The sequence below is a fragment of the Bolinopsis microptera genome, chromosome 3, assembly GCF_026151205.1.
Source record: "Bolinopsis microptera isolate Bmic1 chromosome 3, MBARI_Bmic_1.0, whole genome shotgun sequence".
NCBI lineage: Eukaryota > Metazoa > Ctenophora > Tentaculata > Lobata > Bolinopsidae > Bolinopsis > Bolinopsis microptera.
In genome coordinates, this window is record NC_087074.1 from 11,573,642 (window position 1) to 11,585,305 (window position 11,664).

An 11,664-nucleotide genomic window follows, 5' to 3' on the forward strand; every position below is an offset into this window, starting at 1 on the left:
TATTCATTGCAAGCGGAGAGTTCCTGCTATGTTGTGGCAATTAAACTCCCCGGGAACCATTGTGTAAGTCATTAGGAACGCCATGGACAATACCGAATATCCTTTGACAGAAGGTCGAGACGACCGCACCGACCTTGATAGTGAAAGAGTTTGTAATTGTCCTTTTTTTAATTTCTAGAACACACTCTACGATGAAGTCGAGCAAGGCACAGTGATTTCTTGTCATATTCTTTTTGATTTTGCTCCAACTTGTTTCTGCCTTATCCGTGTCTTAGGTGTCTCCCAAGTATGTCTACAGATTTTTCGAATTTTGTTTGCAAGGATTTGAGTCAAAATGTTTAACGAAAAATGTATCTTTCAGGATGTTAAAAATACATTTTAAAAAGAAATGTCCGGTTGAATATTCGGCCAAATTCTTGGAAACCGGAACTGGATATTAAAGCCAGATATCCGGCCGGAACGAGATTCACGGTTCGTATCGGTATACCGTACGATTATATTTCTTCCCGTAATTTTGTTCTACGAGATTACTAAAGTTGATGAGAATCAAAGCAGGCTTCTTTTTCAATGATACGAGGCGTATCGTTATTATTATCTGCAATCTGCAGTTTAACGCTGGTCCTTAATCATGGGGTAAGAACTGAGGACACAGCAGAAGAAGCAATTGTACAAGAGCACCAGGGTGAGTCACTTTCTAAAAGCTACTTTAACATTATGTATTATTCAATATACAGTTATTCAATATACAGTTATCTTTTCTATAGAGCCAAATATTCATTCTCAATTAAATCTTAATGACACAGCTCACCTTTTGTCCTTTATTATAACTAGCAGGAACCCGTCTAACCCTAAAGTGGTGTCACAAGACTGATGACTCAAGAGACTTAAATAATTATTACCTATTTAACTCGCGTTTTTGACACCACTTGTGGGTCCAAATTTTGGGCACTAAAATTATTATTTCTTGGCCAATTTTTTTATTTTCAGTTTTATATCTTTTACGGTTTTTGCGGAACGTCGTGTTAAAGTTGATGCCTTAGTCTGTCCTGGGCACATTGCTCAAAATTCCCTACGTCAACTTGCTCTATAATAGAAACATTAATTTCCTTACTTAAAGTACTGGTAAACAACTTAGTGGTGGTACGGTCAAGATTGTGCAAAATCTCATTATCTATGAAATGGTAGGAAAATTCACAAGTCCTTCTTTGAGTTTTAATGTGGGATTTATGGTTCCTTAATCTAACTTTTAGAGAGTCTGAAGTACATCCTATATAACTTAACTTACAATTAATATCATTAACTATGTAAACAATATTTTTGGTATCACAGTCTAATCGTCCTTTGATACTGAATACTTGGTTGGTGTGGAAACTGCCGATTGTGGTTGATGGTTTCAGGAAGTTTTTGCAGAGATCACATTTCTTAGCACAAGGGAAGCAACCTCCAGAATCAGAATCCTCAGCTGTGTCTGGAGAGGCGTGGCCTGGATCTTCTACAGCTGGCTCTTCAACAGGAGGGAGTTTGCTATGCATAAGAATCTCCTGAAATGTTTTTGTCCCTCTAAAAGAGGTGAAAATACCATCAGGGTCAATCACCTTGCAAAGCTTGAGATCTAGACGAAGGATGTGCTTGTGAGAGTTTAGAATCCGTCCTATGTTGGGGAGACCTGGGTTGAAATCTGTTACAAGGGGAATGAGTCTCCCTTTGCTACTGTCATCCTCCTTCTGTCTCCGTTGTTGATAATAGGAGAGCCTGCTCTTGGTTTACACTTTATCAAAGGCCTGGTTAATTAAGCTTGTGCTATAGCCTCTTGACTCAAGATAGCTAATGTATTGTGTTCGTGCTTGTATATACTCATCATGCTCAGAAGTCAGTTTGAAAATTCTAAGTGCAGTGCTATAAGGTATGTTTTTTATGGTATATATAGGATGGCAAGAGGTGGGAACTAAAGAAGCCTTCAACGTGAATTTGATGCCTGGCATTCTAGAATTGAGCCATAAGTGGAATTCCTCGAGCATTTCCTGTCCATGGGTCCAATGGACATACACATCATCGCGGTATCTGGCCCATAGGAGAGGGGGTGGCTCCAAGTTCCTTCCATAACATCTCTGTCTATCTTGTCGATGGCTGTATTCGCATTAGCACAAGCGTTCTTTGGTCCCATTGCAGTTCCTTTTTTCTGCTTGTATATGACACCTTCAAACTCTGTTAGGTTGTTGTCTAGAGTTGTCTCTAAGGCATCTATTATACAATCTGTAGAGAGTATTGGGTCCTCTCTCTTGTCTAAATGGAGCCTACATTGTTTTAATCCCACCGCCTTTTGGATACTCGGGAACATAGCTTCTATGTCAAAGGATGCATGAATAACTGTCTTGCCCTCAAGGGATTTAGAGTTATTTAAGTCATCGAGTATTCTTAGTGTATATGATTATTATCCTGGATGGCATATTTTAGATCAACCTTAGTAAGCTCGTATGCTGTAAGTGCAGAGAGATTCTTATCTTGATTGCTGATGCGCATCCTGTGCTAATCATACGGCCAGGGTAGTTCTTCTCTGGCTTGTGTGCTTTAGGGTTGACATAGTTGTTCCCGGGCTTACAAAAGTCATCAGGTGTAACCCATTTGTAGACCTTTTCCGTTAAACCAGGCTCTTCATGATACTTTGCTATCCAATCTGATATTGCTAGCTTTGTAGCATGCTCGGCTTCTTCTTTCTGAACAGTGTCAAAGGTTTCTGCATCTAGGTGTTCTTTAACCCTCTTGATGTAGTCTTCTCGGTCCAAAAAGAAGTATTGTGAACCTTTGTCAGCTGGTCTGATGACAATATCTTTCCACTTTGCCATATCTGATAAGGCTTTTCTGGATTCTACTGGGATATTGTCAGGAAGCTTAGATCTGGTAGAGCTGTTTGTTTGTAACAGGTCTTTTGTTACTCTCTCTATGTAAAGCTCTAAACAGTGGTTATTGCATACTTTTAAAGGCTTGGTTTCATCAGACTTAATGAGGGTTCTTTCCATACTTTTTATCGATGCAATGGTCGGAGGTGTTGCTTTTGGCTGGGGTTGTGTGGGGTATATATATATACCTACCTAATAAATAGTTGCTGCTTGGTTTCCAAAAGAGAGTGCTCGACTGCAGTTAAGCAGGGGCATTATAATTCGAACAATTGAAACAAATCAAATTGGTGGGCAAACTATCCTTTTCATGACATGTATATAATAAAACAATACCAATCATCCGGGCATATTTATATATATCGTTTCGCTGTATATAGTAAGATTCTACGATCAATTTGTTAAATTTTACGTTTCTCCTTTAAGAGGGGAGGGACGCGCTTTTTTGGCGGGGGACGCCAACAGGCAACTGGGCAACATTACGAGCCTTTGTTCTTACTGCTCACTACTTCAGATTGGAAGTTCTATAAAGCATCCCTGATTCGTGAGGTTAACGGTACGGTCATTCGTACAAGAAATGAAGGTTTTCTCGTTGTGAATTTTACTAATAAGAAAAGTGGAGAAACAACAAATGGAACCGTTTGTCCTGGTAACTTTAATTGGTACCACGCAAATACGTTTTGTCGCTACTTTGGAAACGAACAGGGAATGTGGGACAACAAACCGAACAGTTTGAAACTCATATCCGAGTGAGTTTTTTCTCTTTTGTATACCATTAATTTAAATTTGTTATTTTATTTTGATAATTGCTCTGATAATTTGTTATTTCGGTAGATATGCTCTGATAACTTGTTATCTCGGTAGATATGCTCTGATAATAACTAGAACTAATTCAGAGCGTTGTTAAAACATGACAGATCTATCTTCTTGAGTAATGTTAGCTGCAAAAACGTAGAAAATGGAGACGAAAGAAATGAATGTGATGTGCGGATTTCAGCAGCAGACGGTTGCAATAACAACTATATTGTGTGGTTGAACTGCAACAATGGAACAGGTGATGGATTCCTACATTGTGTAAATTCAGGATATAATGAAGTTCATTACATCTTGTTGATTATATTCGTATTGAAATTATGACTATCAGACGTCATTGAAATTTCTGTCACCGGTGGTACAGTTCGAAATTGACTTCATTTTCTGTTTATTTAAGCATAACTAAAAATTGTACAGATATGTGGAATTCTGTGGTATCTGGCAAGATGATACCCATTGATGTGGGGCCGCTTTACTTCAACTTGCACATTAGAACTACCAGTGCTGCTGGTAGTAATGACGAGACAATTATATATTACTATGACGAAAAAGAGGCATACGCAGGAGGTATTTATATCGTGTTCAATTCCACCATAAAGCATGCTGTGTTTGGCTGCAATAACTTCTTATATCCCATTCCCTTCCCGACAAGTCTACCAGCAGAACAGTCCAAACACTGGGTGATAATGAGAGGTGGTCACGGAATGGTAATTTATTGTAATGGAGAGGAGGTACTTGACTTGAAAGTCATGTCCTCTCAAACGTGTGATCCTTCCATCTTTGATATGCGCGGCTATGTATGGGGAAAAGAAGTGAGCAGTATATCTTTTTCCCCGGACCACAATTCTGCTTCAGACTCGTACAACATAGGTTAGTAATTGGGCCGTTGATTTATTAATTAGGAAAGAGCACTATTTCAGTCTTTCAGGAGGTGCTTAGAAATATCGAAACCAGGCAGTGTTTCGTCCGATACTGCAGCTGAGGGCGAATAACCGCGTGTATCATTTAGCTCAGTGATGTCAATGGATGAGAATCCAGCGGTAGGATTAAGTAGTCAGGGTATTTTAATTTCCTCTTTTGAGGAATACGAATCGTCACTAACTTTTTTCATTGTCATTTCAGAGCATAGCTGGAAGTTTCACAGAGCAAATCTAATTAACCTTGTTGAGGGAACAGAGAGATTAAATGATAACGGAGGTCTTCTGATAGCGACAGTTATAAACAAGCAAACCGGGGAAGAGCGAAATGGAACCGTTTGTAAGAACGCGTTTACCTGGTATTCAGCACAGCTTTTTTGTTTGTCTATAGGACATCGCTTCGCAGACTGGGGAAGTTACCCGAGAAACATGAAATACATTTCTGAGTAAGTTTTAACTAATTACACTAATATATATAAGTAATTTCATTGTCCACTGGGAGAATATTTTTAGATAAGCTAACCGAAGCCCTACCGGACAGATTCCGTTAGGTAGGGATAAAATCATACATGAACTTCTGAACATTTTGCAAATATCCATTAAATCACCCAGGAATCGGCTAGATGAAACTGACGTATCAATAACAATGGATAACGTGAGATGTAATGACAATGACACGGATATATCAGTTTGCATTTCTAGAATTATGAGACACAGCTGTCAATATCGAGACAGCATTTGGCTTCGCTGTTTTAATAATACAGGTTTTATTTTTACTTCTACACCAATCTTGATATCTGAATTCATTATATTCAGTATATATTCATTATATTAGGGCAGGTAAGACATGCATTGTCAGTCAGAAGGAAAAATATTGTTAAAGCTGCATGCATAAAGATAGTTTTCTGGATTCGAAATATCTAATATTATAATGATAATTTATCATTTAATCTATAACGTCCCTATCAAACTAAACAATTAGTGCTGAGTAAGCCGTTCCACTAATATTAACAATTAGTGCTGAGTAAGCCGTGCCACTAATTTTAACAATTAGTGCTGAGTAAGCCGTGCCCCTAATATTAACAATTACTGCTGAGTAAGCCGTGCCACTAATTTTAACAATTAGTGCTGAGTAAGCCGTGCCCCTAATATTAACAATTAGTGCTGAGTAAGCCGTGCCACTTATATTAACAATTAGTGCTGAGTAAGCCGTGCCACTAATATTAACAATTAGTGCTGAGTAAGCTGTGCCACTAATATTAACAATTAGTGCTGAGTAAGCTGTGCCACTTATATTAACAATTAGTGCTGAGTAAGCCGTGCCACTAATATTAACAATTAGTGCTGAGTCAGTCGTGCCCCTAATATTAACAATTAGTGCTGAGTAAGCTGTGCCACTAATATTAACAATTAGTGCTGAGTAAGCTGTGCCACTAATATTAACAATTAGTGCTGAGTAAGCTGTGCCATTTATATTAACAATTAGTGCTGAGTAAGCCGTGCCACTAATATTAACAATTAGTGCTGAGTCAGTCGTGCCCCTAATATTAACAATTAGTGCTGAGTAAGCTGTGCCACTAATATTAACAATTAGTGCTGAGTAAGCTGTGCCACTAATATTAACAATTAGTGCTGAGTAAGCTGTGCCACTAATATTAACAATTAGTGCTGAGTAAGCTGTGCCACTATTATTAACAATTAGTGCTGAGTAAGCCGTGCCACTAATATTAACAATTAGTGCTGAGTCAGTCGTGCCCCTAATATTAACAATTAGTGCTGAGTAAGCTGTGCCACTAATATTAACAATTAGTGCTGAGTAAGCTGTGCCACTAATATTAACAATTAGTGCTGAGTAAGCTGTGCCACTTATATTAACAATTAGTGCTGAGTAAGCTGTGCCACTATTATTAACAATTAGTGCTGAGTAAGCCGTGCCACTAATATTAACAATTAGTGCTGAGTCAGTCGTGCCCCTAATATTAACAATTAGTGCTGAGTAAGCTGTGCCACTAATATTAACAATTAGTGCTGAGTAAGCTGTGCCACTAATATTAACAATTAGTGCTGAGTAAGCTGTGCCACTTATATTAACAATTAGTGCTGAGTAAGCCGTGCCACTAATATTAACAATTAGTGCTGAGTAAGCTGTGCCACTAATATTAACAATTAGTGCTGTGTAAGCTGTGCCACTAATATTAACAATTAGTGCTGAGTCAGTCGTGCCCCTAATATTAACAATTAGTGCTGAGTAAGCTGTGCCACTAATATTAACAATTAGTGCTGAGTAAGCTGTGCCACTAATATTAACAATTAGTGCTGAGTAAGCTGTGCCACTAATATTAACAATTAGTGCTGAGTCAGTCGTGCCCCTAATATTAACAATTAGTGCTGAGTAAGCTGTGCCACTAATATTAACAATTAGTGCTGAGTAAGCTGTGCCACTAATATTAACAATTAGTGCTGAGTAAGCTGTGCCACTAATATAAATATATATATTTTCAAAAAGAACTCATCCAGGATGTGATAACGACAATCAGAGGAGTCAAAGTGTACTGTGACAAATATTGGTGGATTTTTGAAGCAATTGTGTTATGATGCGAGTAGAAAAGAGTACTTTCACCAGTGTTCTTATTCGAATGATACATATTCTAAAGAGGACAGATTGGTTGACAGTGAAACTATGAGTTACACACTCTCAAGTGTCTCAACTTTATGCAGGAATGATGCATATGTTTATCAGGCGTGTGGGTTCAATACGAAAATATCAAAAGAAGGAGATTTCTTTTGCGGAGGTTTTTTCAGGGATGAAGCAGGAATTAAAACTTTTATTGAGTGTAACCAAAACTGTGGAAATCATTCTGGTGAGAATACATCACAGAGTAACATCGAGGGAAGCAAGGAAGTTGTGTGTGACAATAATTGTGATATGGAGAACTGTAAAGATGAAAGTTTTTGTGGTGGTCATACATATGGACTTTACTGTGATAGTCAGTATGGTGATTATATTCCGGTACAATGTATTTGTGATGGAGCTGATCATTGTACTCATCAGGAAGATGAGACGTATTGTGATATAGGGAACACGACACTACAAACCTGCCTTCAATACCAGGATAAAAAGTTTGATGGAAACGACAGGACAATCCCCATACTTAACTACACTAGGTGTGGTGTATTTGCCCTTACCTCAGCAGTCATCATGCCAGTATATCCGTACTGTTACGATTATTTAGATCAGACAAACTGCACTGATGTGAATAGAGTGGGTGGTCACTGTCTGATCAATGGTTTCATGTCCAGTGTCTCAAAGTACGTAGTTTGTGGTAGCGAGTTTAAGCAGACCAGTGATAGGATTGATTTATGTGACGATAATCTAGAAAATGAATGTAGTTCACTATCCGATTTAAAAGCAGACTGTATTGTCCATAAACACAAACTCTGTGATGGAGTTAGGGACTGTGTTGATGGTGGTGATGAAACCCTTGATATATGTCACTCCACAACGTTGGGTTATTTGAACTGCAGTCGAAGTTTCAATACTGATAAAAATGTGCCAATACCTATCACATGGTTATCGGATAATCAAACAGATTGTCTTAATGGAGAAGATGAAAAAGGAAACATTGAGTTGAAACACTGTGTAGACGAACAAGAAGGTATTGATAGAGTATACCTGGGAAACGAAACCTGTCGAAATGTTTTTCTGTGTCCTGAAGATTCCAAAAACGGCTATGTCGAGTTTAACTTTCTTTGTGATGGTATAAACTCTTGTGAAGTCGAAAATGAGATCTGCACGATTTCAAGAGATTTCCCAAGTATCAATACGTCTGCAGTCATCAAGAGTTGTGCCGTGCGAGATTTGTGCGAATCAATGGAGGAATCTGCAAATCTAACTTGTAATATTCAGGAATTTGAGGGTCCAGCAGGAAATGCTTTTGGTGTAAGAATAAAAATTAATATCACTACCGCCGAAGTTGACTGCGATTTTCAGTTTGGCGAATATTATGTTTTCTTGAGTTGTATGGGTTTATGTCTAAACTCTACATGTCCTCTTCCGAACACTCCCTTAGACTTTGATTCATGTCCTGGTCAGTATACTGATAGAGTTTTCACCCTTGCTAATAATTCCACTTTGTCTTTTGCGACTGTGTCTGACATGGGTGAGTATGAAAATACATATTTCCAATGTAAAAATACCAAATGTGTAAGGTATAGCCAAGTTTGTGACCTTGTGGATAACTGTGGTGACATGTCAGATGAACGAAACTGTACTAACCATATAGTCTGTGAAGACACAAAAAACCGGACAGATGTGAAAGAGCAGTTGATATCTCGTTCCCAACAGTGTGATGGTAGATTTGATTGTTTTGATCTTTCAGATGAATGCAATCTGTCCTGTGGAAAGGAAATCATTACCAACTGGGCATTGAAGCTAGCTTGCTGGCTGTTGGGTCTTTCAGCAGCAACTTTCAATGTCATCGTGGTGACCAAAATGGGATGTTCCATAAGAGAATCCGAAACAGGGAGCATGATGTGCACCAGGGTTCTCGTCTGTCTAATTGGAATAGGAGATTTTCTTGTAGGAGTCTACTTGATCGTACTATCAGTTTTTGACAGCATCATTCACGGAAAGGAATATTGCTCGAGGCAAGCAGAGTGGTTATCAGGTACTGTTTGTTCTTTTTTGGGAGTGATTAGCACTGCTGGTACACAACTCTCCCTATTTTCGATGCTTGCTTTGAGTTTGATCAGAATGTGGGGAATCATGAATAGTTCTCTGATAGGTCCCACCCGTGTCAATAAAAGAGCAGTAACAAAAGCTGTTTTAATTGTGATCGGAATCGTTACAGCCTCACTATCGGTAGCGATTATACCATTGGTACCATCATTGGAGGACTACTTTGTTCAAGGCTATTTCTATGATACAGACTACAAGCTTTTCATCGGTTTTCCAAACAAGATAAAACACATCAAGACTCTCAAGGCTTACTACAAAAACGACAGTTTCTCTACAGATACCTCTTGGGCCGAGATTGGTGATAAAGTTGACGGAATGTTCACCCAAAAGTATGGACGCTTGAAAAAAAATGCTGTTCACTTTTATGGTAATGATGGTGTTTGCCTTTTTAAATACTTTGTTCGAAGTGACGACCCAAAAAGAAGTCGAACAACATCGGATACAGGAGCGGACATGGTGGACGTTAAAGGAAATATGATAGTCTGGCTAATGCTAGGTGTCAACTTATTCTGCTTCGTCGTGATTACCGTGTCATACTTGTTAATTATCATAAAAAGTCGGAAATCAGCAAAGAGTTCTGGACAAAACAACAATCCAGAGGCTCTCCGTAAAAGCCGGAAAATGCACAACAGGATTGCCTTGATCGTAGCAACGGATTTTGCTTGTTGGGTTCCATTTATATTCATCAGTGGGCTTCATAATCTCGGTTCAATCGATGCTACAAATTGGTACGTCACCTTCGCTATGATAGTGCTACCCCTAAATTCTGTCATTAACCCTTTACTATATGACAACACTGTCAGACAGTTTTTCGATAGAAGTGCCAAAAACTTTGTTTCCGGATCAAAAAAAGTACTTAACGAAGTAGAAACCGTGGTGTCTGCTACTGGTGCTGACTATATTGGAGAGGGAATAGTTGTTGCACCTGCCGAGGATATAATCACAGAAACATCCCTTTAGATGGGAATACTAATTCACTAGGTGAGGTTTTTAGATGTACAATGATTTCGGATTACGTAGCTTCAGTAAATACAGTTGAAAGACATAACATTAACTGCAATAAATTTGAAAGCCATAAAGTATTATCCCGTCGCATAAAAATGTTTAATTTATTATTTTACACATAATAGATATTAAAAAAAGTAAAAATACACAGTTTTTAAAATACTTTCATACACTTAATGATTCAATTATGCAATTTCGTAGCAATCAATTAGCTAATAGATATTTAAAAAAATGTAAAATTTCTGGTTGAAATTATCATCCCACTTTTTTCAGGAAATTATTACGTTCTCCAAACTACCCTATAAAAATGGACAGTACTATCCCTGCTGTTGGAGACCGAATGTAACTCTCTTCTTAAAAGCTACAACGTGATCATCACCAGCAACTGATTATGGAATACAAATGCTTGTTATAAAAGCGTGAACATTGATTATATAATAATTATTATACAGTTTACATTGACATCATGAAAAGGTGTAGGAACGGTAACATCTTCCGTTTGGTTGCACCGCTCTTTAGTGTCTCTCGTTTAATTTTAATCACCCACCTTATTTTTGGGAAGACTCTAAGTTCTAAACATGATGAAACATAGCGACTTAAGTATGAATATCGACTCAGAGGAAATACTCATGACTCTCTACTAGAGGGGTTAATGGTGATGTTTTATGAAGTTTTTGATGGGTTGTGTAATTTCTTGTTATAATTATAGCTTACCTGTTTCAATTCATGGCGATTTATCATTGTTGGTTGATACTTCACTACTTTTACGTGTAATTATTTATATCGTGAAACTAGCGCACTGGCATTCATTTAAATGAAAAAAATGATGTGTTTCAAGTGTGCAATACATGACCAACGATTTAGATACACAGATGGAAATTTTGAATTAACATCAGCATAATTTTTAAGGAAGGCGATTATATTTTATGTATTAATAAACTCAGACTCGATTATTATTGTATCAATTAGTTTGCTATCTGGTTTATTGCTCTGAGGAATTGTTTTACTTTTCTTATCAGACCATTTTTAAAAGTTGTATTAAACCTTCAAAAGTTTAAATAAGACTTCGAAACAGAAGTAAATAGTAATAATAGAATAAATTGGCCGGAGCCTCAAATCAACAACAAAAAAGAAATAGATAATAGTGAGAAAACATGAACATATAAAAAAACAGATATAATTTGAAATTATTCTAAAATGGTGTTAAATTTTTATTAGATTACATTTTTATTTAGAGACTTCAATATTAATGCTTTTCATGCAAACAAGTGAAAACGAATCTTTTATGTCATGTATC

The 11,664-nt window shown here is 37.5% G+C and overlaps 1 protein-coding gene across 1 annotated transcript; it reads left to right on the plus strand.

Annotated features, from left to right (window-relative positions):
* The first annotated feature begins 512 nt into the window (after positions 1–512).
* On the plus strand, positions 513–11,361 carry LOC134813296 (uncharacterized). The gene is made up of 8 exons (XM_063820985.1): positions 513–682; positions 3,409–3,643; positions 3,791–3,948; positions 4,125–4,577; positions 4,830–5,070; positions 5,237–5,388; positions 7,142–10,343; positions 10,641–11,361. Exons 1-7 carry the CDS (start codon positions 568–570, stop codon positions 7,180–7,182), a joined length of 1,395 nt encoding a protein of 464 aa, XP_063677055.1. The 5' UTR covers positions 513–567; the 3' UTR covers positions 7,183–10,343; positions 10,641–11,361.
* The last annotated feature ends 303 nt before the right edge of the window (positions 11,362–11,664 follow it).

Coding starts and splice junctions, on each gene's coding strand:
- LOC134813296 (XM_063820985.1), top strand. CDS start 568: ATGATACGAGGCGTATCGTTATTATTATCTGCAATCTGCAGTTTAACG. Junction 4,578..4,829: donor TTCAGACTCGTACAACATAG/GTTAGTAATTGG, acceptor TTGTCATTTCAG/AGCATAGCTGGAAGTTTCAC. Junction 5,389..7,141: donor TCGCTGTTTTAATAATACAG/GTTTTATTTTTA, acceptor GAACTCATCCAG/GATGTGATAACGACAATCAG.